Source organism: Pollicipes pollicipes, unplaced genomic scaffold (genome assembly GCF_011947565.3).
Source record: "Pollicipes pollicipes isolate AB1234 unplaced genomic scaffold, Ppol_2.1 Scaffold_7262;HRSCAF=8765_pilon_pilon_pilon, whole genome shotgun sequence".
NCBI lineage: Eukaryota > Metazoa > Arthropoda > Thecostraca > Pollicipedomorpha > Pollicipedidae > Pollicipes > Pollicipes pollicipes.
This window is the reverse complement of record NW_023597055.1, coordinates 24,920,897-24,947,536: the sequence shown is the minus strand read 5'-3', so window position 1 is coordinate 24,947,536 and position 26,640 is coordinate 24,920,897. Positions and strand designations below refer to the sequence as shown.

The following is a 26,640-nucleotide window of genomic DNA, read 5'->3' as shown; positions in this document are numbered from 1 at the left end:
CATACCGCCAGTCTGCCACCGTGTGCAGTCGAGTGGTCTACAACATACCGCCAGTCTGCCACCGTGTACAGTGAAGTGGTCAGCTGGCACGATGCTTGGAAGGGAGCGGGTCGAGGTGTCAGGTTGAAAATACGTTCCATAGGCTATTTCTGGTTGCACGCTGATCGCTAGGACTCCGACATTTTGACTGTACGCCGATCACAAGGACTCCTGACTCTCTGGATGAGCGCTGGTCACGAGGATCAGACATTCTGGCCGCGCACTGGTCACCAGGACTCCGACATACTGGTTGTGCGCTGGTCACCAGTACTCCGCCATTCTGGATGTGCACTGGTCACCAGGACTCCCAAATTCCGAGAGCGCGTTGGTCACCAGGACTCCGACATTACGGGTGTGCAATGGGCACCAGTACTCAGACATTCTGGGTGCGCACTGGTCACCAGGACTCCGATATTCTGGGTGCGCGCTGAACTACGGCAAGCAGCGCTTGGTTTTGGTGGAAACGTGCCCAATCAGCAACAGTGCATCCTTCGCCACCAAGCAGCCGTCCATCCAGATGCGGAGCAAATTCTATCACAGCTTGAAATCTGACGAGCTTGGTCTTGCCTTCGATGAGTGCCGCACCCCTCAGCCGACTTTTGGCCAGCCCCCTCCCCCCAAGCATGTAAGTGAACCAAGCCAACGCGACGAGCACTCAAGTTCGGGTCCCGCTCAGGCAGGTCTGAGCCTCTGGCCGGCGCGCGACGCTCACCCAGCCGGCCAACTCATCGCCCAGGCCTGCGCCAGCGGTCACGCCGCTGCCCCACTCCCGTGCAAACATCCCAGCCTTCAGAATGGCCACAGAAGATCACCTTAATCTTTCCAGTTTCGCTATGTAAATATGTCGATCAATCAGCAGGCATTCCAACAACCGCAGCTCGTAGCTCAGCTACGCGACTGAGTCTCGCTCGCAAAACAAGCCGAAGCCATCCGGGCCAAGGCTTTAAAGACACCCTACCTCGTCGCATCCAGCCCACCCGCACGCGCCTCTGCCGGCAGCGGCCGGAGCCGGCGGACATCGGACGGTGGCCGGGCGTGTTGTCGTAGCCCGGGGCGATCACGCGACCCGCGACGAGCGCCGCTGATTGGCTGGCCGCCCCGACGCCGCATCACGCCGCCGGCGTCAGTCTCGTCTGGTCAGCACGAGCGGAAATGGAGACGATGAGGGCTGGGCACGCACGATCCTTATCAGACCCGACCCATAACCCGGCCCGGATGAGGGAGCGGCGTCATAAGTACGCCTTCTGGAGGGGAGGGGCGGAGACACGCGCTGCGTTCCAGACCGGCCACGAGGCGGGTCGGTTGATCTGTTCTCATGAGTTTGGCTTGCGTTTCAAGTTCGGATATAGCACTTTGTTTGAAATATGACGTGAGAATTCCAGGTGATGTCCACAAGGCTGAATTGCGATCACGTACTGTATTCATTTTTAATTCACCCAGTCGCGCTGTTTTGCAGTGGGATCTGTCGAAGCAAAACAGTGTTGGTTGTCGAGCATGGCATGCTGCCGCGAGACTGCGGTCACCTAACAGGCTGAACATGTGAGAGGCGGGCGTTGCATTAGCTTGCTGCAGCAGTCTAGGCATTTGCAATTCACGTAGACACCACAATAATTAGTGCGGTAGAAATGCGCATGAATAGAGTTAGTACGTGTCGCACATGTAGTTTGTTGAATAAGGCTTCAAAGAATGCAATTCCTTTGCCAACTGCACATGCCGCAGTATTAAAAAAACAAGATATTGCAAAATGGTACCAATAGTGTGCGCTCCAAGGCTCTGTAGTAGTGGTTTTGTAGTAGTCCTTCGGTGTCTTAGAGGGCTGCAATTGTGTTGTTGAAGCAGCAGTTTTTCACTTATAGATATACGAAGAGTTGCTAGTAAGCTAATTTCGTCGTGTCTGATGCTGGCTTCAATATCTTCAAATGTGGAACATTCCGAGCAACGAAAATAGGTGAATAATTCTTGAATGGTGCCGCTGAAAAAGTCCATGGCATTCCTTCGAAGATTCGGACATTCCGTTGCAAAAGAATATAATTTGCTTCTGGCCGCGACCTTCAGCTTGAATACTGAAATGTGTACGGGGCCAGGCGTTTCTGCCAGCTCACCAAACCAGCGAGGCACTCCAGCCAAATACTACACCGCATTACTTCTCTGCTCGTTGGGTCAGCCTATGGTACGCGCCGCGGACTCCGCGCTTGCGTTGGCTGCGTGTGGTGGTGTGTTGGTGTGCGTGGTGGTGTGGTGGTGTTTGTGGCTGCGTGTGGTGGTGTTTGTGGCTGCCCGGCGAGGGACAGGCACAGGACAGGACTCAGTATTTGCCCTTACAGGTGAACTCATCCGGTATTTGGCGTGCGACGCCACGTGGCGAAATCAAAACAAAGGCGCCTTGACCTTCGACTTCAGTTAAGTTCCGGTCGGTGACGTCATCGGCCGGCAGGCGCCTGCAGTTAGACATCCACAGGAAGCATGCCGTTCAGTCACTCCCCCGCTGCTCATGGGGCTGTGACTGTGCCCGACTGCTACCTATTTCCAATCAGATGTACCCATCCGTATGCATTTTTCTAGCGAGTTAGTTTTAAGTTGTAGGGACGTTTAGAAAAGCTTACGCCCAGAGTTGCTCTTTTGCGTTGGGGGACGCAAGACCAGTGTAGATGAAGCCAATTATGGCGTAAAGAAGCGTGGGAAGCAACAATACACCGTATTTCTTTAAGTATTTCCCAGATATTTTGTAAAAGCCTTACCTGAGCCTGCACCCGCGCCCACCATTGTCTCCATATCGGTACCCGACACAGCCCGTTCTGCATTCCACGAGGGTATCCATGAGTTTACCCAACCAATAAAGTCCTCTGCCTGTAGGTCCACCAGTCCTGAGCGGAGCGCACCAGTCCTGCTCTCCGACCGGTCGGGGCGGCGCTCCTGGCCGCGGTCGCCACGACCCACGCGTGCCATCCGCGCGCGCCGCCAGCGCACGCACCTCCCAAGGTTCCACCCGGTCTTCGTCAAGGCGTTATGTATTAATGTCCACAACCGTCACAATATGCTGCATTATGGCGTAACCTGGAAGGGCGTAGCAGATGACGAGATAACACCGGCGGCCGGCACCAACGCCGGCAACATATCACAGAGCGTAAGCAATAGCGGGTCCCTGAATCGCCAGCACGCCCCGCCTCGCAGCGCGCGGGGCGGCGGCTGCCAGCCCAGTGGCAAGAACGACAGCGGCAGTGGGCTTCACTGAGCACTTCACACGACGCGGCCTGTCACAACATCCGCGCCCCGCGTTCGAAGCTGGCTGTGCCGGTCTTGCGACACGCTGGATCCCGGGCGCCCCAGCTGGATCCCGGGTGCCCCAGCTGGATCTCGGGTGCCCCAGTTGGATCCCGGGTGCCCCAGCCCGTCGCATAGGTGCAGGCGATGGGAAGCCCGCATCACAGAGTACACGCGGCTACGGCATACAGCAGCAGTAACGACACCAGCAAACCATTGCATATGAACGGCGCCACGCAGAAAACGTGTCTGCACAAGTCAAAACCATGATATAAACACGCCACACATGCACGCACTGACTACAGCGACACCACGCGCGCGCCATTCCCGTGACCCGGGCGGTGCGGGAGCCGCGGCCGGCCGGCGGGGCGCCCGCACATCCCGGCCGCCGTCTGAGTCCACCGCACGCTCGAACACCGCTCAGAACTGTCTGTGCTGTCGGCGCAGCCGCTCCAGGTGCAGCCGGTACAGGTAGCTGTTGATGGTGAAGTACTGCGGGCACTCGTCCGGCGTGAGGTCCGGCTCCGGCGCCAGCGCCGGCGCCAGCGGTGGCGGAGCGTCAGCGCCAGCCGGCTCCGGCGCCAGCATCGGCATACTCAGCGCTGCGTCCGGCCGGCCAGGCGCGCCGGCCTGTGACGAGGTGCCGGCCGCCGGCCAGCCACCCTGCCGGCGATATCGACAACTGATAGGACGGGCGTCGCCCGCAAGGGACCGCCACCGACCGACGGACACACCGAGGATTTGCGCATGCGACTGATATTGCGCTAGGTACAGGATAATCTGTGGGGGAAAACTTGAAGAAGCTTGACAAGGTTTTGAGTGCAGAAATTGATGCTGCCTAAAATACATCTCTGCTCGGTTTAGTGTCGAGCCTTGTTAGTGCCTATTTTGTCATGAATATACAACCAATGCAGGAGGAAGTAGAGAGATGGCTCGCTAGTTTACAAAACGACCAACAGCGCGGAGCAATTACAACGTTCGGAATCGAATTGGTCGGCGAATTGAATCAAAGTGTTGACAAAAGCCTCCAAAAAAATGATCCGAAAACGATCGACTACGCAAAACATTAAAACAAAAGTCACCTTTGGAGATGAAAAAATGAAGAGAAAAGTAAATAAAAAGAAGACTAAAATGAAGATCACAGTCTTCCAACATCCGATCACTTTAGCTAAAGCGGCATCGTTGTGGCGTTGCTCACAAATACTGGAGGCGTTGGCTGGCATATGCTACCTTGTTTACTCTGCGCACGATCCATATTTTACACAGCACATTTCTTCCCCTGCGCAACTCTGGTTTAATTTGCTCGACCTTCGGAACCACAAGCTGAAAGTTTTCGGCTCGGACGGAATATACATGCAAGTTCACATAGCGTGGTGACTCGATATGCTTGATACAGCATGCAGCTGCAAGCATCCTCTGTACGCTTCGAGGCGCCGCGCCAGCGACAGGCACCAGTGTGAAGAGAAGTGACACAGGAAACAAAACACAGGGGGCCTCGACCGCGAGGGGGATTACCTGTCGGAGCTTCCGCGCATCAGTCACGATATGACCTGCGTGCAGATCACGTATGTCCGCATGTAACACGACAGAATCTTAGCCTCCAGGACAGACTCAGCTGCACAAGACTGCCGTGGTGGATACACGTTCAGGGTGCCGGGTTCTTACTGCGTGAGCATGTTGATGAGGCCGTGGGTGGTACACGTTCAGGGTGTCGGGCTACTTACCGCGTGAGCATGTGATGAGCCGTGGTGTACACGTTCAGGGTGTCGGGCTACTTACCGGTGCGTGAGCATGTGATGAGCCGCGGTGGTACACGTTCCGTGTGTCGGGCTACTTACCGTGTGACATGTGATGAGCCGTGGTTGTACACGTTCCGGGTGTCGGGGCTACTTACGGCCGTGAGCATGTGATGAGCCGTGGTGTACACGTTCAGGGTGTCGGGTTACTTACCGCGTGAGCATGTGATGTGTTGAGGGACAAACTGTTGATGCGTTTTGATATCGGCAGGCATTCGTTCTCCACCTCATCCATATCTCTTAAGCGTTTCTGGCCAGTCCTGAGAAGGATGGCAGCTGCATCATGGCGAGAAAATGCACCACCAAAAATGACGAAAACGACACAAACACGACACAAAGCTTAAAAGAGGATTCTATCACACGAGTTTCGCGGACAAAATTCACGAAGCGAATACGAGTGCGGTACATCCTCAATGCGCTTCACACGCGTACAGTGACGAACGTGCACATTTCATGTGGGTTTCATTTACATATGAACACGTTTTTCAGTCGCGTCCTTGGTTGGATAGGTTGTACTGCAAGTCGGCGCGGCCCAAAACAAAGACTCCAAACAGCCAGGTGCTCACCTCTCATGATTAAACCCATTTGGTCGGTTATTCATTTCCACCAGGAACTTAGCGCAGAATCTGCAACAGAGAGCATCAGCAATTACGGCACTAGTATTTCTTAGTGACTTCTGGAGTATTCGCAAACTATGCCATCCAAAATACCAGACTTTGACGCCGTGGAAGCTCGGATCACGATTTCACACGATGCCTTCGTCCGTATAGATCGCTTGTGTTCCTCGCAGAAACTGACAAATCCCCGCGTTCGTGTGGCTGCAGCCGCAAGCGCTCGCGTCGTTCGCAGCCGGCTATGTGGACTGTGCACTCGGGCTCCAGCTCCAGCTCCAGGGCTCCAGCATCGACGCGACGCCACACGCATTTATTAACGCGAGCACGGGTCGTGAGGAAGCGGACTGAACCAATCAGCGCCACGGGCGCTGCGGCACCGCCGGAGCCGGCGCCGCCCGCCGCTGTGCGGTGTCTGCGCCCGCGCGGCGCCCGCGCCGGCCGTCACTAGACTGCCGTCACGTCACCGTCCCGGGCCGTCACCAGACAGCGCCCAGAGCGGCGCCAGCCAGTCTGAAGCGCCAGCTGTCAGCCACGCTCAGTCATTCGACCCGCGGCGACACCTCGGCTCGAGATCTCCTCCAAACCACTGCTGGTGCCCGGCGCAGAGCTTCGGCGTCCGGCACAGCGTCCCCTGCCACCTCCCCAGCAGCAGCAGCAGGACGATACCCAGCGTCTGGCCGAGCGTCCCGCCGCTTTCCCCACAACAACAGCAGTGGACGCCATGACCTCTGCACCGCACGGTCCGCCACCCCACCGCGTATGCTGCGGCGGCACCGTTCGCACCGCGCCGCCGGTCAGCTGTCCATGCGCACTGCCGCCGGCCACCGCCGCCAGATGGCGAGGGGAAGCAGTACAGCCGGCGGCCGGCGTCACCTGACGCCTTTAAGAGGCGTGGCCACGACCGGCGCCACTCGCCACTGTCCGTGGTCACTCCCGCATGCGTCGATCTTTGACCCCAACGGCCAACAAGTCTGCATCTTATATTTTGATACGTCCGAGATTCAACTTCAAACTTTTGATCACAGCCTTCAGCCAATTATGCAACGAAGCTGAGTTAGGTCCAAGAAGATGTGAGGTCCGCAGTGACAGCTTTTGACTAAAAGTGGCAGCGGCTGCATGCATCTGACGGCGATCGACTGCCGAGCAGCTTGGCTGGGCGGTAAAAAGCTGAACATCTCGCCATGTGGCATACCCACGTGTCTGCGCCCCCGGACCACTCTTGTGTAAAATGCTAAACATCTTGCCATGTGGCATACCCATGTGTCTGCGCCCCCGAGCCACTCTTGTGTAAAATGCTAAACATCTCGCCATGTGGTATACCCATGTGTCTGCGCCCCCGAGCCACTCTTGTGTAAAATGCTAAACATCTTGCCATGTGGCATACCCATGTGTCCGCGCCCCCGAGCCACTCTTGTGTAAAATGCTAAACATCTCGCCATGTGGCACATCCATGTGTCTGCGCCCCCGGGCCACTCTTGTGCAAAATGCTGAACATCTCGCCATGTGGCATACCCACGTGTCTGCGCCCCCGAGCCACTCTTGTGTAAAATGCTAAACATCTTGCCATGTGGCATACCCATGTGTCTGCGCCCCCGAGCCACTCTTGTGTAAAATACTGAACATCTCGCCATGTGGTATACCCATGTGTCTGCGCCCCCGAGCCACTCTTGTGTAAAATGCTAAACATCTCGCCATGTGGCATACCCATGTGTCTGCGCCCCCGAGCCACTCTTGTGTGACCCGTCGATCAAAGACAGCTGACAGCTGGCCGACGATGTCAGGCTGGCATGTGACAGCCTTGTCATGTCACTATGCAAGACAGAGCAAACTTTCAGGAATCACGTCCCTTCAGCAGACATTATTCTGCCTGGGTGGCCACGCCTGGGTCTTGCACACATGGGTCAATAAGTCATGAATGACAGGAGCTGAGGGATCTCGGTACAGTTCTCTAAGCATGTTAGAGAGGGGTGTTCAATCCTGGCCAACGAATATGGGCAATGGGCAGGTGTACAAACTGATTCCGAATTCATGGTGGCAGAGTAGCTCGGTTGGGATAACACTCAACACCAAAGTCGGAGACCCAGGTTCGCCTCCTTGCTGATCTTTTCGCCTCTACGGGCGTTAACATGACCACAGCAGTCACCAGCTCTTCATAAAAGACACGAGTAAGCAACTGTTGGAAACTTTTCCGGCGCAAGTGGGCAGCGACTGTGTGCTCGCACACGTTGTGGTGCACCTGAACAATGGCGCCAAAAACCTTCAGTCCCTCGCGACATGTCGAGCTGGGGTGTTCGGAGCGTAGCTCTCGCACAACTGCGAATGAAACGTCGCCCATCCGGAGGCGGCATCTTAGAGAAAGACAAATGTACTGTGTCTGTTCCAGCAATGCACGCACAGAATGCTCTACGTGCGACACCTGTGGAAAACATCGATGCTCTCATAAGTATGAGCTGATCTTACGCATCAATGACAATTACTGTGGTCTAGCATGGCTGTGGTGTCTGGGCTTGCTCGTGATCTTAGAGAATGCCTGATGAGACAGTTTGTCTATTGGTGGAAATTCAATTTTCAAAACTTAAATCTTTATGTTCAAGCACATCCAGGTATTCCTTTATCTAAGAAAAGCCACTTGTTATCAGAGATACAGCATGACAATGTTGCAGCAGCTAACATGTGAACTGTCTGACCCCATGGGTTAGGGGCTGATAAATAAGTGGAGACAACAAAGAAGTGCAAAGCAGCACAATGTGCAGTTGTATGAAGATATATGCTAAGACAGCCTCTTAGGAAATTCTAGCCATATTTTTATGGAGCATTATGCACAATTAATTTTCTCTTGAATCATGCAGCTGCAATGATATAACCATGCACATCATTTCACATAACTGTGCAAGTATACTGATATACACAAACTGAGTTCTTGAGTGTAAATGTTATGCTGTATGTAGCATTTGTGTAAGCCTTAAGGTTACTCTTTTTAATACCCAGTTTGCCCAAAATTGCTGGAATTCATCACAAAACTTTGTGAGAAATAATCCTCAAGAGTAGGACCCTTCCTCCAGAACCACCTGTTGTACTTCAGTCTCAAATTTCAAAATGGCTCAGTTATTTTCCCTCAACCAAAATAGGTCTATCAATTTTGCAATGTCTCAGGCTTCCTCAATTGCCATATTTTAGATAGCTGTTGAGGTCCTAAAAATGGCAGATGAGGTCCAGCTGGGTCATGTTATTGCTTCTGATGTTAAAAGAAACAAGATATCAAAAGAAGCATGTGTGTTATTTACAAGGCATTGTCAAAATTTATCCTTTAGACCAGCCATCAATTCTGTAGTCATATCTGAGCCTGCCACACCCCAGTTTGCTGTCTTATGTAGATTTTAGCCTGGTGGAGATTTGCTGACCCAAATGAAACCATGCAGCAACACTTATTACTACACATTTTTAATTCCTTGAGTTCTGGTGGTGGTTATTTCTACCTTGTTTTTAGTCTTAAGACATCCACTATGCATCATTTACAGGGACACATCCAGGTCCTGAAAGCAACCACATAAAACACTAAATATACTGAGTGCATAAAAAAGCTTGCTGTATGCATAGGGAAGCTGTTCACAGCAATACTTGCATCTGAATTACTTAATCTAACTTCTCTGTAAAATCATGACAGGCTGACTGGGTATCATTGTAAAAGAAATAGCAATTTTCCTTTCATATTTCCAAGCCCTCTTCAGGCACAGCAAGTAGTAGCAAAGGATAACTCGGTCAGGTGATTAGTCTCTACCCTATACTTATCAAGCATTAGGCCTGCTTAGCATATTAAATCTAATACTCTAATTTGGGCTAATGCAATTTATGGTAGCTTCACTACCCACTTTCTTAGCCAGACCAGCAAGAATGGAGAATACTGAAATATATGTGAAGTAGCTCATTTCAGTACCTTTTAAATGCACATCTTTAGAGTTGCACTTATCAAAATTGAAGATGGCATGTGTGCAAAGAACACTGGAAAATTCCCACATTCCTAGTCCCTGTTTGGTACATCTGATGGTGTCCTTCTCCTGGTCCCCACAATGGGAAGACTTAAAGAGTTGCCTTCCTTGTGTGCAAAACTATGGCATTAATGATGCAACAAATGGAATCTGTATTAGACATTTGCTTCTTCCAGCAGACCAACCAGGTAACCAAATGTATGTCAATATCTGTGGAGGCAAACAGGCGGTTGGAATGAACGTCCATGAAAATACAATTTGATTGGAACCAGGGGCACAGCCATGGGTTCCTGGCCATTTAAGCCTGTATCATCCTTTCACCGCAGATGGCTCCTGGAAGGCAACTGACAGGAACCAAAAAATCGATGTGATGTGTTCTCACCGAGCTCCTACCTTCCCCCCCCCCCTAGAAAATGCTGCCTCCGCCGCTGAAAAGCATGACAGACCTTATTCTAAACAAACTTACCCAAAACAAGTCCACAGCAGGCTCCCCACGGTCCAACCGAGACCCAGGCACTCGGACTTAGTTCGAAGAAGCTCGCGAGGGGGAGGGTCAGGAATATGTTAACACTGCTCCCGTCAAGGCACGTTCCTTCAGATCGATGTGTGGACGGGCTACGAGGTCAGGCTACAGGACTCAGTGGGGATGGGAGGTGTTTATCATTCGTGAACCGAACATGACGCGCATAAGGCGTTATTAGCGCAAAAATGTCTTGCATTTTGATTATATCAGATGGCTTATGAGGAAAATAGTACAAGATTATAAGATATTTTCATATCAAAAATTGCATATAACACCTTATAAATTAAAAAAATATATATTTTATAATATTTTATCTATATAAATACGGAAAAATATTACAACTAACCCACAAGCGCAGTTTTAAAGTATTACCACGTGATATGTAGCTGTATACGTTAATTAAATTTTTTGGTTTTTATATCGTAGCGGGCGTTAATCCGGGAGCGTTGTTTGTGTGCTGGTGCCACGGCTGTCGTGTGCCCGTGACAAGAAAAGCGTGAGTTTGCCGCTGCCTTGCCTATCATTTTCGATACAAATTCCACCAAATTTTGCCGTTGAACTGGAATTGTGCGACCGAATGGTAGGGTTCAGGGCTCACACAACAAGCACTGCTTAGCGTGAGATTTGATCCCAGGAATCCATCCATTCAGAGGATTCGGATTTTTACAAAAATGAAACTTGCTTGTAGGACAACTACTCAGTTACCAACCTTTCATGAGTAGTTGGTTGGAAGTGTATTTATTAATTGGCACATGGTCTGTTGTTTTTTCCTCTTCACACTTTTGAGTTTGTGAGAGGGATTGGTTGAACAAGTGACAAATTATTTGAAAACAGTATGCCAATCCCCATGGTACAGTTAGAGTTAAGTCAGTTTTTAGGTGAAGCCAAGGATGTAAATACTGTAATTAAAAAGACACTCTTTCATGAACTTGCCCTAGAACTGATCTAGACCTGTGCAGATCAATCTGTAGCTGATGGATACCATATATCATATTGTAATCTGACCTGTCATGTGTTTCTTGCTTTCAAGAGAATGTTTTGCATTTTGCAACACACCCTGGGAGGAGATGAGGCAGCAGGTGGCAGGGCCAGATTAAAAATGCTTTGTGGGTGTGGAGTACTTCTGTTGTGGGCTCTAAAATACTGAAAGTTATCCTGATTTTCAAAAGCCGGTTGAACTTCACTTTCTTGTACTGTGCAGGGCACTTTTAAACAAACATGTCCTGGTGAGAGGTGCTTAGATGGCATTCAAAGCTCATAGCCATGTATTTTTTCTAAACATGGGCTATCTAGGGAACAGTACCCAGTGAACCCCCTTGAATATACCTTGTCAAGTGATACTGCACTATAACATAACTCAGATCAGGACCATATATCATCACAGTCAAGCAGCCCAAGGAAGATTGGTACCTCCAGAAGGTGAGGGGGCTCCAGGTACAGACACATGACAGGGCTGGCTTAGAGGGCCTGGGCCTCTTTGACACCCATGATGGGCACCCTTTTATACCATGAAGATGCATCTGCTGCATGCAATTAAAATGAAAAAGACATAAGTAGAGCAGCACAGCTTAACCCAGGCAACCAGGTGATGTGGGCAAAACCTGTACTCTAGGCCAGTTGAAACACAAGGCATATCAGCTCCAAACCCACATAATTACCATACTATCCATCTATAGGGCTTCAAGCCTAGATGAAGGGGCAGCCAGATGTCAAGCAGAATGTTCACCAGGTTTAGCAGGGGACACTCAAATATCTGGAGGACTGTCCCAAGCTGAAGGGTTGAGGCTCAACCTCAAGGCTAAAGGTAGATGGCAGGCTGCAATCAAATGGCCAAGCACAGGTACACCCCATGTTTAAGTAAAAAGGCGCCTCTAATTTCATGTGAAGCAAAGCCTATTGATGGATGTAGCTGAGCGCAGCAAACTGAGATGGAGAGACTTGCCAAGCCTCCAGCCTCGTAGAAGCCCGAGCCAAGTGGCAGGTGCTGCAAACCCTAGCAGAGAGCCAGAGAGTTTGGGTCCAGGTGTAAAGGCCCAGGTGTGCCCCTAAACATGGGTAGAGGAGAACTTTTACTTTTCCTTCAAAGCCCACTTACAAAAAGAAGCATGTCCCACTGTCCCAGGTGGTGAATGCCAGACAAACATGGGCAGGGAGGTGCCCAGGCTTGTGTGAGAATGTGCCCAGGCCGTAGCAGGTGGATGCTCAAAAGGTTGAGAAGATGGTTAAGAAGATAGAGAAGTCACACAGAGTCTGGTTGGTCCCTCCCTGGGTGTGAATTTGCTTGCTGAATTTGCTCTCACATCACATCACAGTTTTTTCTTAGAACATTTGTTATGCCCTACTTATGATGCAAACAATCAAACAACTGAATGATGCATGCAACCAAAGCCATAGTTATGCATGCACTACATGCATTTCAGAGGTTTCAGTTTTTTGCACCCTTGCAGGGAAGTCTTGGTCGCACGTTTGCCCCCCAGGTGGCACTCGTGCACGCACAGTGGCTCTTCTGATTCCTCTGGCCCCGTGAACCGGAGGACTGCTCCAGAGATTTGGAGCAAGATGGTGCCTTTGGGAAATGCCACAGGAGCGGGAGCGCTAGGTGTATTTAAAGGCAGACCATGCCCCTGAGCCGACACCGCAAGCCTTGGTTGTCACAGCGGTAATCCCGTGGCAGGGCGATCACTCCCCAGCTACTGCCATCTCCTGGCTGGGAGCCGGTCTGTGAAAAGCCTCCCAAAGGCAGGCTTTAACCGAGACCTCCCACCCACGCTGGCATGCACATGAACCAACCGAAACGGTTAAAAACATCACATGTCACACGAACACGTCACAGCTTAATCACGGTCTGATCTGATCTGATCTGAATCACGGTCTGAAATCACTTGAAGTGTTGACTTTCAACATGAAATTCTGCTGTACTGCTGGCTGTGATGTTTTCCTGAGCCAGTTGTGTGACATTTCCTTCATGCTTTCATACCTTAATTCCACCTGTTTGTTGACTTTGCGTTCGGTATATGTATGTGTGTGTGTTTGATACCTTTACTCCCATGCGCGTCTCCCTCCGCACGTCACGGGTCATTAGTATGTCCATGAGTGCTTCAGCCTTTCCTCGGGGCAGACATACGATGCAAAATAGATACAATAGCAAACAAATAGATGAGGAAACCCAGATGCCAAGTGTAGGGTCTTATCAAACACAAGTACAGAGGCGCTGCAATGTGGCGAGCGGTGCCCAGCTCAAGGGCAGACCGAACATGAGCAGGAACAGGGCTCCAAAGATAAATGCACAAAAGCAAGGTTAAACGAAGTCCCAAGCCGGTTTTATCGGAAGTCCGGGTCGGGGTGATGTCCAACGGTGATCATGTTCCAGATGTCCGCGGAGGGGATGCGTGTGGCTGCTGAAGATCTGGCATCTGAACTTGTGCTCAATATTAAAGAAGAGTCTGAAAAGTGCCGAGGCGCGACGAATCCATGTTTTTGCTGTTCCTCCGTGGTGGAGGATCCTGCTAATGTCGTTTCTGAACTGATCTTGGATGGGTCAGGCGATGCCATGCTTGATGTCCTCAAGGTGAGAGCATATCATTTGTGGATGGCTAATGCATGTTCTTACTGTGCTGTTGGCTTTTTGGTACATGACCAACCATGATCAGATAGTTGTGTTCACCAATAATCCTGTTCCGCTGTCTCATAGCGGTGTAATCGCGGAGAGTCACTGTGGGCCTCTAAATTAATGAAAACTATCTTTGTGAGCATGAGGATCTACTTCAGTCAAAAATCGTGTGACTTGGAGGCGAAATTTAGTCCATTAATTGGCTGGAATCCTTGGTAAGTCCACTTGCATTTAGTCCACTTTTGGTAAGTCCACTTGTACATAGGTACCAGCGAGCATTTCATTTATTTAAGTTTCTGTGTCCAGGGAGTGCATCGCAAGCCTTGTTGCTGACTTAGTATCCAAATGGCTGTTGTGCACGCGTGTAAAGACGCCATTAGAACAGCACTTTCCCAACTGGTGTCACCGGAATAGGCCCGGCCGAAATCCGGCGTGGCATTGCGCCACTTGTCGGGTGTTGGGGTCAGCGTTGACTCGCGATTGCGCCCTGCCGCCTGACATTGGAGTGATAATCGGCGAGTGCGCGCAGTCCAGACATGCTGACTACGCAGTCTGGCATGCGCACTTATGCCAGACATACGGACATCTACGCAGTCTGACATGCGCACGTATGCCATGACATGACATATGTACATCTACGCAGTTCAGACACGCAGACTGCGTTGTCTGGCATGCGTACGTCCGCGGCCTTCGTGCACTAGTTGTTAGGCGTTCTTGCTGTTCACACACTAGTTGTTCACTTCTGACGGCATATGTCATGCATTATGTGGATATTAATATTTGCTTGCTGTGTCTTTACTGCTCATGTGTCCATGCATCCCAAACAGAAGATAAAGTTCGTGGAGCAACGCCCCCTCCCCCGCCCGTCCCACCCCTGTCCCACCATCTGTGGTGCTGGCCAGGACCTGCTGGGGATATCGGAGGTGCGGGAAGCAGCTCGCCTCTGCCGCACGTGCGTCAGCAAGCTGTACAGCTACTGTCAGATGTCCTCAGCCGTCTCTCAGATGCGGCGTGACATGCGGATCGTCTTCGCCAAGGCGTCGGCCGCTTTTGCAAAGGTAGTGTGCTCTCTGCATTGGCTGATGTATCTGCTGACGTGACGTGGATTACGGCTCGGTTGAGTCATGCCGATGTGCAGGACCGATACCTCTGCTGGCAAAGGCACATGTCCGCAATGATCTTTAAATGCTGTATAGGATGCTTGACGTAAAGTGTGCAACCTTTTTGCACACCTTCTCTCTCTCCTAACGCTCTCGCCCATTCATTTACGCGTTCTTGGACGTCGTGTCAGCTCATAAGCACTTAGCATTATGCATACAATTAGCAGTCGTAAGGTTAAATTATCTGGCAAACAGTCATCCCAATGTGACGAGAACACCCCATTGTCAGCAAGACCGAAGATCACGTTTAAAAGCGGATGTCACATTATGGGGAATATCCCCGGAAAAACAAGAGCTGGCTTTAAATCGCCCGTGTCGCGTTACCTGACATGCATGGACGGAGCCGCGTTCTCTAACCTCTCACTGTTTGCGACCAGACGCGGGCGGAGGAGGCGCTCCGCCAGCCGGGTGGCTCTCCGCCGCCGGCCGGGGAGGACTCCCCGCCTCCCCGGCGGGAGGAGCCGGCGCCGCGGGAGGCGGCTCGTCCCGAGCTGAACATCAGTATTCGGGTAGTGGAGGAGCAAACAGCGGCGTCCAGCCCGTCGGTGGGTCCGCCCGCCTGCCCCGATCGTGGCGGCTTCGGAAAATGACACCCAACTTGGACTAACGCTCCACGGTCTTTTTCATATTTTGTGTTAATATTTTGCGCTCGAATGTATGGAGTTCCTGCATTCGAACGATTCTGGAAAGCCCTGTCATTTACATACGCCGTGGTCTTGAATGTTCCAATTCCGAAATTTTATCGGGCGTAGGGAGGCTGAAGTTCTCCGTCCATTACTGCGTCCGAGCCTGCGTGGGGTTGTAAAACATTCCTTCTGCCGTGTGTGCTGTTTGAACGACCGCTTGGCTGCGCCCCCCCCCCCCCCTCCCCCACACAAAAACAACACACACGCATACACTGGTTCGGTCAAGCTGTGTACGTGTCTTCGGGTCCTGAGTCTCGCGGTGTTGACGGCGGCCAGCGGCTCCCATTGGGGTTCAGGGTCGCGCCTGTCCTCCCGCTCCGCTGGTGTCCTCTGAGGGTGAGCTCATCTATTCGGTCAGCGCTGAGCCCCCCCCCCCCCCCCCCCTCCTCCGCACACCATCTTGGTGAAACGTCCTCTCGGGGGAGGAGCCTCACCACTGGCTGGACAGTTCCCCGTAGTTTGTCCGGCACCGACTGGTAAGCCAAGGATAATCCTTCCTCGCACCTCCCCTGCATCGTTAAAATACACCGTTTTCGCGAGGGACGAATCCCCTCAGGAGGTATCCAGTCGCGATCCACCTATTCACCACTTCCATGGTCCTCCTGCCGTGGCACCATCCGTGACCGTTCTCTCCAGCCGTGACGATCGCCGTGGTCGTCGTTCCCGCCGTGACGCCGACCGTCTCGTCGTGATCTCGTCGTGATCGTCCTCCTCGTCGTGACGCCGTCTGCGACCGTCCTCGTCCGCCGTGACATGGGCCGTGACCGCCTTCCCCCGCCGTGACACGGGCCGTGACCTTCCTCCCCCGCCGTGACACGGGCCGTGATCGTCCTCCTCGTCGTGACGCCGACCGTGATCGTCCTCCTCGCCGTGACACCGTCTGTGACCGTCCTCGTCCGCCGTGACACGGGCCGTGACCGCCTTCCCCCGCCGTGATATGGGCCGTGACCTTCCTCCCCCGCCGTGACACGGGCCGTGACCGTCTTCCCCCGCCGTGACACGGGCCGTGACCTTCCTCCCCCGCCGTGACACGGGCCGTGACAGTCTTCCCCCGCCGTGACACGGGCCGTGACCTTCCTCCCCGCCGTGACACGGGCCGTGACAGTCTTCCCCCGCCGTGACACGGGCCGTGACCTTCCTCCCCCGCCGTGACACGGGCCGTGACCGTCTTCCCCCGCCGTGACACGGGCCGTGACAGTCTTCCCCCGCCGTGACACGGGCCGTGACCTTCCTCCCCCGCCGTGACACGGGCCGTGACCGTCTTCCCCCGCCGTGACACGGGCCGTGACCTTCCTCCCTCGCCGTGACACGGGCCGTGACCTTCCTCCCCCGCCGTGACACGGGCCGTGACAGTCTTCCCCCGCCGTGACACGGGCCGTGACCGTCTTCCCCCGCCGTGACATGGGCCGTAACCGTCTTCCCCCGCCGTGACCGTCTTCCCCCGCCGTGACACGGGCCGTGACCGTCTTCCCCCGCCGTGACATGGGCCGTAACCGTCTTCCCCCGCCGTGACACGGGCCGTGACCGTCTTCCCCCGCCGTGACACGGGCCGTGACCTTCCTCCCCCGCCGTGACACGGGCCGTGACCGTCTTCCCCCGCCGTGACACGGGCCGTGACCGGCTTCCCCCGCCGTGACACGGGCCGTGACCGGCTTCCCCCGCCGTGACACGGGCCGTGACCGGCTTCCTCTGCCCGTCGCCAGCCGGGCGTAGAGCCTGTGCGGCCGTTCTTCTGCGCCGAGGCCGGCTGCGGCCAGACGTTCGGCAGCGCGCGGCGACTGCAGGAGCACCGGTACCAGCGGCACCGGCCGGTCGGCCTGTCCTGCCCCCAGTGCCCCCTGGTGGCCGAGTCAGAGCACGAGCTGCATAGTCATGTGGAGGTGGGCGCGTAGTCGGGCAGCAGGCGACTCTTCCCCGGCGTGCTATGTCTGCTGACGGAGACTCGGCAGCGTCTCGCGACAAGCTGTGATCGTTTTATTATTTTGTCATCACAAGCTGCAATGCAACGCTCGCACCGATCGCCTCGGGAGGGGGGGGGGGGGGGGGGCGGAGCGGAGCTCTAGCATCCACTGGGTAAGCACCCGGCGGAGTGTGTATGCCAATATATGGACCAGGCCCCGCTCCACTAATGTGCAGGTGCGTGTTTGCTCGTGAGCGAGCGGGGCGTGCCTCTGACGCCATCCGACCACCGCTGGCCTCTTAGGCATAGCCCAGCTCGTTTATTAAGCTTCAGTCACGCGGTAAATGTGGCGAATCTGGTCAATAGTACAAGCGATGTTTCGTTAAAGCAACAAATTAAAATAATGGTAGAGAAGTGGGCACTACGCGGGTGAACCCTCGGGGCTCCTCTGGTGTGTGACCAGAAGGCGGGGTGGCTCGGGACGCACCTAACTACCAAAGCTCGCCGGGTGCTTTTCAATGGACATATTGAAAGCTCCTGGCGCTCACTACCAGGGCACGGGTCTCGTCCTGCGACGCCTAGGCCCGCCTAAACAGCGTGGCCCTGACCCGGGGGAGGGGCACGGGGGGGGGGGGGGGGGGGGGGCGCGGAGTGACGGTGACGGCTCCGTGGTGGCGTCGCCAGTCGGTGCACCGGACGGGCGAGGCCCTGTATGGCTGTGACGAGTGTCAGGAGCGCTTCTACCTGGAGGCCGAGCTTAAGAGGCACCGGCGCACGCTCCACGACGCCAAGCGGTACATCAAGTGCAAACACTGCCGCAAGGTGTTCAGGTGAGCGGAAGGGGCGCCGACGACCACGGACTGGCTTTCTGTGGGATGGCGGTGAGTCTCGCTGTAAGTTACGCGTGACGACCGTAGCACGACATTTTTGCGTGTAGAAATGCTCACACTCTGTTACAGCTGTCACGCTTGACCTTGGTTTGTGGACGTGAATGAATGAACCGTGGAAATGAAACAGCAGTGATCTACCTCCATCTCCAGTCATTTTATTGCTTGAGCCGTCCATTTAGTACAAGTGGAGGAATAACTACGTGCGTTATGTTATTGTTTCGGCCGGCTTTTACCCCGTTTCATTCCAACAATCAGAGTAGCATCTTTGCGCCGGTTAAAACGTAGTTAAAAGCGATTGTGTCGCTCAAGACATCGGGCCTGCCCGTACGCAGCACCGTTCGGCGGCGAGCCCTGTCGTCCCTGCTGGGCGTTTAGAGCGTGCGTGACCCGGCGCTCGCTGGCCGCAGGTCGCGCCTCTCGTACCTGGAGCACCAGGCCCAGCACAGCGGCCAGCGACTGCTGGAGTGTCCGGTCTGCAGCGAGACCTTCAGCCGGCGCGTCTGCTTGGCCGTCCACATGAAGGTGTGCATGATGGTCGTCAGGGTCTGACGGGATGCGGTCAAGGGCTGACTCTCTGGTGGGGTGTGCGCGTCCGAGGACAGGGCAGGAGAGTGACGAGGGCGCTCCTCAGGTCAGCCGCGCTGCAGCTGCCGGCTGTCCTCAGCCGGCATGTCCAATGGGCCCATCGATGACAGCGGTCTTTTTTACTATGGTGACCTGCGTCCATTGGTGGTGACCTGTAGGACCTGCGCTTGGCGATGGTGACCTGTAGTGGCCTGCCTGATTGTCGGTCGTGACCCGCAGTGACCTCTGGCCCGTCTCTGGCGCAGGTGCACCGGAAGCACGGCGGTGTGCAGACGTGTGACCTCTGTCAGGAGAGTCGTGACCCGCAGTGACCTCTGGCCCGTCTCTGGCGCAGGTGCACCGGAAGCACGGCGGTGTGCAGACGTGTGACCTCTGTCAGGAGAGTCGTGACCCGCAGTGACCTCTGGCCCGTCTCTGGCGCAGGTGCACCGGAAGCACGGCGGTGTGCAGACGTGTGACCTCTGTCAGGAGAAGTTCTCGACTGTGGGCCGGCTGCGCACACACCAGCAGCGCCAGCACGGCATCGAGCAGCCCTGGCGGTGAGTGAGCCGTCGGGCGCGCGGCTTCGCTCCCAGTCGCCACCGGCCGCGTGCACTTGACCCTCCGTCGTGACCCTTGGGACATCGTGGGACCCTGGAGACTTGTGAGACCCTGAAGACCCGTGAGGGACAGATCCCAGCGTCCCAAGACCCAGCGAGGAGGCCTGTCCACGGGGCCCTTTTCCGGACCCGTAGGATCCTTGGAACACTTTGGGGACAGACACTTACGAGCGCCATGTGACCTTTGTAGTCGGTGCGCCCCAAAGCCCAAATGATCGTCATCGGGAACGGACACTGGTCGCCCTCTCAGCTCTGGATGTTGCCCTGTAGTCCGCGTACCTCATACCCGTCTGTCTGCGGCAGCCCGACAGATGGCGGCCCGACCATGGGGCGCGGGTTTACGGCGCCCCACGTCGTGCCTTGGTTGGCTGCGAACTGATGGTGGTGCGGTGGTGCCATCGTGCCGGCGGCCCGCTGGTCGCTCGGAGGCGGCGCGCGCGCCTGCCGTCGCCGTCGTGCCGGCGGCCCGCTGGTCGCTCGGAGGCGGCGCGCGCGCCTGCCGTCGCCGTCGTGCCGGCGGCCCGCTGGTCGCTCGGAGGCGGCGCGCGCGCCTGCCGTCGCCGTCGTGCCGGCGGCCCGCTGGTCGCTCGGAGGCGGCGCGCGCGCCTGCCGTCGCCGTCGTGCCGGCGGCCCGCTGGTCGCTCGGAGGCGGCGCGCGCGCCTGCCGTCGCCGTCGTGCCGGCGGCCCGCTGGTCGCTCGGAGGCGGCGCGCGCGCCTGCCGTCGCCGTCGTGCCGGCGGCCCGCTGGTCGCTCGGAGGCGGCGCGCGCGCCTGCCGTCGCCGTCGTGCCGGCGGCCCGCTGGTCGCTCGGAGGCGGCGCGCGCGCCTGCCGTCTCGACGTGACCAGGCGTACCCGCACGGCGCCGAGCTCGCAGTCGGCTGGAGCTGAGCTGATGGAGAGCTGATGGAAAGCTGATGGAGCTGACTCGTTCCCCGGCACCTGCCCGCCGTCAGTCAGGCGTGACTTACGGTGGTGGGACGCACAGGGCCGCGGGCTGGTTACGAGAGTCGGTGATGTTGACGAGCGTCGTTCGTTGCCGGGTGGGCGTTCGAGCTCCCCGAGTCCTGTCATGTCGCCCTGCCGCCAGGTGCGAGTACGAGGGCTGCGAGAGGGCCTTCCGCTCGTGCGCCTCTCTGGAGGTGCACGTCGTCAACCACACGGGTAATCGGCAGTTCTGCTGCGACGTGTGCCAGAAGCGCTTCAGCACCAAACATCGGCTGGCCTCCCACTACCGGCGAGTATGCCTGACGGCGGGCCGGCCGACCGGGCGGGACGGGCGGAGGTAGGGGAGGTGGTGTGTCGATGGCTGGAGCGGGTCGGATCAGCCCCCCCCCCCCCCCCAGCGAGTGGTAGCCGGGGGTAGCTAGTAGCCAGCTGGGCTCCGGAGGGGCCTATCCTCCCCCCCCCCTCCCCCCCCCGAGGCAGTGCACAACACCCGTCTGTCACTACGCTGGGGACAAAGACGTGAAAAGGAGTGGCTCGTGGGCGTTTGGAGGAGCTTGCTGTCACTTCGTCAAAGCTGTAGATGGCGGTTAGTCGAGATCTTTCGCTGGCGCGTGCCAGTGTGGCCAGCCTCGCCGGCAGACCTGCCCGGAATGGCAGGCGGGGGGGGGGGGGGGAGGGGATTTCTCTGTGACCCGTCGCACAGCTCACCCGCGCGCCTGGCGGGTGGCGACGGTACAGCTTGGGCGAGCCAGCACTGCGGCGGGCGTCTGCGCCGGTCTGCCGAGCCGGGCCAGAGACAGAGTTCTCCCCCGCCCCGCCGCCCCTTCCGGCGCCGGTGTGTCTCGTCCGTCCAGGGCGGGCGCCGCCAAACGCCACCACTGGATTGACGGGGCTTGGCCCGGATTGGCTGGCGCTGCCGGCGTCAGCACCGGCCCTGGCAACGCCAGCGAGGGGTTCGATGCTCCTCCTGGGTCTGCCTCGAAGCGGAGGAGGGCGCGTGCTCGTCATTGTGCTGTATGTGTAGTGCGGCGCCTGCGTCGTCCCAGCTGCCGCGCTGGCCTGGCGTCGTCCTGATGTGCGCTGATGAGAGCGCTGCTCGTGTGACCCAGGATCCACACGGGGGAGAGGCCGTTCCAGTGTGACCTGTGCGGACGACAGTTCACCCACAAGTCCAACTTGTACCAACATACGACCCTCGCGCACAAAACGGTAAGCTCTCGGACCATTGGGCGACGGGGAAGGGAGACGACGCTGGGTCGGGTGGTCAAAACACGCGCTGTTTGTTTTTGTGGTATCGCTGAGGTGCTGCAGAAATTCTGCTGGACCACATTCGCTGGCGCCGCCCAGCTGCTACAGCTACTCGCCCTTGTTTAATCCACTCGGTCTTTGAATAGGGAGCCACCATGACTCTCCCTTAATTACACCATCGTGACAGTCTTGCAGACAGCAGTTAACCCACGATGGTTTAAGCGTTAATAACCCATGACGGGTTGTTTTTCTCACAGGACACCCACCGCCCTCAGTTTTCTTTACAGGTGACGGCACATTGTATCTGTCACGTTGTGTGCACTTTGTGCCGGACATGCCGCATTTCTGAAGGGAGGACAGATGGTCACATCTGGACAGGCTGTGTCAGCTGTAGCGTGACATGCTCCCCTGACACCCGGACCTCACCTGTATCACTCGCGAGGAGCTGCCAACATGTGACGACAGTGCCAGCGGATTGTTCACGACCTGAGGTGCACGTATATGAGCATTTGCCTCCAGCTCGGACCACCACGGCCGCCGTCGGGGACGGCGTCTGGTGATAGCCGCCTCCATCCTCGCGCCCCGACCTGTCCCCCGACCTGACTCCAGATCTGGCCCAGGATCTGACCCCAGATCAGACCCCTGAACTGACCCCTGACCTATCCGACCCCTGGCCTCACTACTGACCGGATCCCGTATCTGACGCCTTGCCTCAACCCTGATCTGACCCCTGATCTGACCCATGATCTGACCCCTAACCTGACCCCTGACCTGGCCCCTGATCTGACCCCCTACCTGCCCCCCACGGCCGCCAGGAGCGGAACCACAAGTGTGTCGACTGTGGCAAGGCGTTCCGGCGCGCGCGCGAGCTGGAGACACACCGGGCGTCGGCGCACGCGGCGTCGGAGGGCGAGCGGCCGGCCGGCGCGCCGCGCTCGGTCGCCGCCTCCCCGGCCTCCGGCAAGCAGTACAAGTGCGCCATCTGCCAGCGCGGATTCCTCCGGCTGGACAACCTCAGGTGAGCGGCTCAGCTGGGCTGAGCAGCCCCGGCGGGGGCCGGGCGGAGCGGGACAACCTCAGGTGAGAGGCTCAGGTGGGCTGAGCAGCCCCGGCGGGGGCCGGGCGGAGCGGGACAACCCCAGGTGAGAGGCTCAGATGGGCTGAGCAGCCCCGGCGGGGGCCGAGCGGAGCGGGGCAACCTCAGGTGAGAGGCTCAGATGGGCTGAGCAGCCCCGGCGGGGGCCGAGCGGAGCGGGACAACCTCAGGTGAGCGGCTCAGGTGGGCTGAGCAGCCCCGGCGGGGGCCGAGCGGAGCGGGACAACCTCAGGTGAGCGGCTCAGGTGGGCTGAGCAGCCCCGGCGGGGGCCGAGCGGAGCGGGACAACCTCAGGTGAGAGGCTCAGGTGCGGCCGACCAGCCCCGGCGGGGGCCGGGCGGTGCGGGACGGCCGCGAGTGAGAGGCTCAGGTGCGGCCGAACAGCCCCGGCGGGGGCCGGGCGGGGCGGGACGGCCGCGGGCTGTCTGATTCGGGCTGGGTAAGGGCAGGTGAGGTCTGGCTGATGCCGGACAGCTTCAGGCGATACTTATCGCGGTCTGAACGAGCTCCGGGGCGTTCAGACTCGAAACTGGACAAACTCACGTGTGGTTTGACTTGAGCTGGATGACCTATTCTTTTTTCGCTGGGCGCCATCGCACTACGAAGTGTGCCACATGAGGGCCCGATCAGCCGGCTCAGCGACCAGGAAAGTGGGACACCATTGGGCAGTTGCTGTCCAGCATGGAGATGATCGATGTTACCCACACAGGACAGCATAAAACGGATTGGACCACGCTGTAAGACGTCTTGCTATCCTACACGTTCTGGCTCACCTAAGATGCTTGTTCCCCACTTGGAACCAATCAAGTACCTCCTGTCCACATCATTGCTCCCCTGTTCTGTCCTCACCGTTCCTATTCTTCCCATATACCACTGCCTCGCTAGGCTTTACTCGTTCACCCAGCGCGCGGCGACCATCCGAACCCCCTGCCGCCACCGTACCGTCCACGCCACTTCACCGGCCGCCAGCCTGACGCGGCGCTCGCCTGAGTCGGCCGTCCTCCCGCAGGACGCATATGTTCATCCACTCGAAGAAGAAGCCGTTTGAGTGCCGACTGTGCGGCTTGGGCTTCCTGCGTCGGCCGCCGCTGCTGCAGCACATGCAGGTTACCGGGCACGGCGACCACCGCAACGACTACGTCATCAACGAGGTGAGGCGGCGCGGGGGGGGGGGGGGGGCTGGCCGGATCAGGCGCGTGTTGCGCTGCGAGCGGCCAGCTACCGGGCAGGTGGGAGGTCTGGGAGCCTGCGGTGGTTGCGACAGAGGCTGAGATGTCAAAGGGATGTATAGCGTACGTGTGGTTTCTTGATTTTAAAACAGGAGTCAAGACTGGGGTAGTTTGTCCTTCCGCCCCAACCACAGTCGTATCTCTGTCCGCCGGTGTGACTGTGTCTCCCTGCCGGCGTGACTGTGTCTCCCCGCCGGCGTGACTGTGTCTCCCCGCCGGCGTGACTGTGTCTCCCCGCCGGTGTGATTGTGTCTCCCCGCCGGCGTGACTGTGTCTCCCCGCCGGCGTGATTGTGTCTCCCCGCCGGCGTGACTGTGTCTCCCCACCGGCGTGACCGTGTCTCCCCGCCGGTGTGATTGTGTCTCCCCGCCGGCGTGATTGTGTCTCCCCGCCGGTGTGATTGTGTCTCCCCGCCGGCGTGACTGTGTCTCCCCGCCGGCGTGATTGTGTCTCCCCGCCGGCGTGACTGTGTCTCCCCGCCGGCGTGACCGTGTCTCCCCGCCGGTGTGATTGTGTCTCCCCGCCGGTGTGATTGTGTCTCCCCGCCGGCGTGACTGTGTCTCCCCGCCGGCGTGATTGTGTCTCCCCGCTGGCGTGACTGTGTCTCCCTGCCGGCGTGACCGTGTCTCCCCACCGGCGTGATCGTGTCTCCTCGCGGCCAGGCCGTGTTCGTGATGGATGCCCCGGCGGAAGAGGCCACCGGCTCAGTTCGCCTCATCGCCGCCGGTCAGCAGCAGGTGAGGGACGGCTCGTTGGACGGTCACCGGTCACCGTCGGTAGAGGGGGAGGGGGAGGGGTCCACTAGAGGTCAGGACTCGACGGGCTGAGGGGTTCGTCGCTGCACTCATCACTTGTCCTTGATCTGAAAGCATTTGCCTTTTAGTGTGTTTCGTTGAAACAGTGGATTCACCTGTAACCCAACAATGAGAAAATAGTGTTAGCAATAACAAATGCACCTTTCCGCATCTTTTGGAAGTTTTTCAATCGACGATGGGCAGAAGGTAGCCTTTGGTTTCTCACTGCCAGTTCACTGTCTGTCTTCCTCAGTTGTTCTCTGTATTGGACTCGTCCGGAGGGGGTCAGTTGGACGGCGCCAGTGGCGGCGTGACGCAGATCATCTTCAAAACGGACTCCCCTCACGCCCAGCTGGACTCGCCGGGCACTGCGCAGCCTCATCTGGCTGACGATAGATGGCAGCAACGGAACGAGCCTGTATCCCAGGGTGATCAGGGTGACGATAGGTGGCAGTAGTGGTCAAACTCACCCTTTTTTCTTTTTTTTTGTTGGCAGTGTTTTTAAGGTAAAGGTGGGTTTACCTGGCGGGACTTTCTCTTTTGGTTGGGAGGAGAGCAATATTTTGTGAGCATTGTTGGCAGTAGCAGTGTTATACATTGCGAAGATGAGTGAATGGCATCAATGTTGCAGTGTCGGTTTTGTCAACTGTGTGCTTATCTCAGCGTGTTTATAACGTCGCCTGTTCACAGTTTGGATAAAGTTACGGTCGACGGGCTTAGCCATTTTTTTAACGAAATCTCGCGGAACCATGTATCTAGCGATGTTTAGCCCACTCATCACTTGTATTGCTGTGTGTGTGTGTGTGTGTGTCAATACACCAAAATGTGCGTGATCTATAGTGCATGCATTTTGTCTGATTTCTGGACTTCTCGCGAAGTACACACTCAGCACAGGTGGACGTTTCTCGCTCGTAGTGCAACGCTCTGCATCGTGAGATTCGTAGCAGTTTGAGCACCGGCCTGGCTGGTACATGCCGATACACATGCAGTTCGGCATGGGAGAGCTGTCTGGGACGGGACTGCGGAGCGCAGTGCGAGTCGTGAGGTAGCTGACTCTCCACTCGGCTGGGTGGCGTAATGTCAGTCGGCGCGGCCGGAGAGTGGCGTGGGACAAGTGGGAACCATGTAACCGCGCATGGACGGCTCTGCCGGCGGAAAACCGTCGTAAGACCGGCGCGCGCCGTGTGGCTGGCTGCCTGAGGTGGGGGGGGGGGGGGGGGGGGGGGGGGGGGCGAGGCGCTTGTCCACGGTGTGTGTTGTGTGCGTTTGGGACGCCACCGCTGTCAGACCCATGCTTCGCCACGTCGGGGGCACGGCGAACTGGCCAGGTCACTTGCCGAAGGCGCGTCGGCGAACGCCCTTAGTCCCCGGACCGGAGGTGCAGACCCGACGTCTGTCCGTGGTCGTGATCTCATCAGGGTCGCTCGTTGCTTATTCACGACTAGCGTGCCGACGGTCCGTGGCAGTGAACGCGGCGGGCTGGGCGAGGCGCAGGCATTGACACCGTGACCTGCCGCCAGTCTTCACGATGGCCGCGACGAGAAAAATGCTGCAGGTTATGGTCGGCAGTTTCCAGTATTTGCTGTCGGATGGACCTTACGGAATTTTGGCCAAACGTTTGGCGGTTCTCAAAGTCTGGTGTTCAGTCCTTCGCCTAGTTTTGGTGGATCCTGGGCAT

At 56.8% G+C, this 26,640-nt stretch overlaps 1 protein-coding gene and 1 long non-coding RNA gene across 3 annotated transcripts; one reads left to right on the top strand and one right to left on the bottom strand.

Moving 5' to 3' along the window:
• Nucleotides 1–3,922: 3,922 nt before the first annotated feature.
• On the bottom strand, nt 3,923–10,295 carry LOC119113835 (uncharacterized). The gene is made up of 4 exons (XR_005095973.1): nt 10,163–10,295; nt 5,663–5,722; nt 5,251–5,356; nt 3,923–3,963 (listed from the first exon to the last, which is right to left on the bottom strand). It is a non-coding gene; the product is annotated as an uncharacterized LOC119113835 (long non-coding RNA).
• Nucleotides 10,296–10,638: 343 nt separating this feature from the next.
• Nucleotides 10,639–25,787, top strand: LOC119113834 (zinc finger protein 436). Of its 2 annotated transcripts, XM_037238065.1 has the most exons (14): nt 10,639–10,715; nt 13,590–13,787; nt 14,732–14,887; nt 15,367–15,534; nt 17,379–17,555; nt 18,260–18,405; nt 18,873–18,987; nt 19,474–19,589; nt 20,738–20,884; nt 21,705–21,804; nt 22,659–22,861; nt 23,949–24,090; nt 24,831–24,905; nt 25,216–25,787. In XM_037238065.1, exons 2-14 carry the CDS (start codon nt 13,590–13,592, stop codon nt 25,417–25,419), a joined length of 1,947 nt encoding a protein of 648 aa, XP_037093960.1. In that variant the 5' UTR covers nt 10,639–10,715; the 3' UTR covers nt 25,420–25,787. The 2 variants fall into 2 exon arrangements, with proteins under 2 accessions (XP_037093960.1, XP_037093961.1); XM_037238066.1 differs by lacking the exon at nt 17,379–17,555.
• The last annotated feature ends 853 nt before the right edge of the window (nt 25,788–26,640 follow it).

Coding starts and splice junctions, on each gene's coding strand:
- LOC119113834 (XM_037238065.1), top strand. CDS start 13,590: ATGTCCGCGGAGGGGATGCGTGTGGCTGCTGAAGATCTGGCATCTGAA. Junction 17,556..18,259: donor AGCTGCATAGTCATGTGGAG/GTGGGCGCGTAG, acceptor TGGCGTCGCCAG/TCGGTGCACCGGACGGGCGA. Junction 21,805..22,658: donor CGACCCTCGCGCACAAAACG/GTAAGCTCTCGG, acceptor CACGGCCGCCAG/GAGCGGAACCACAAGTGTGT.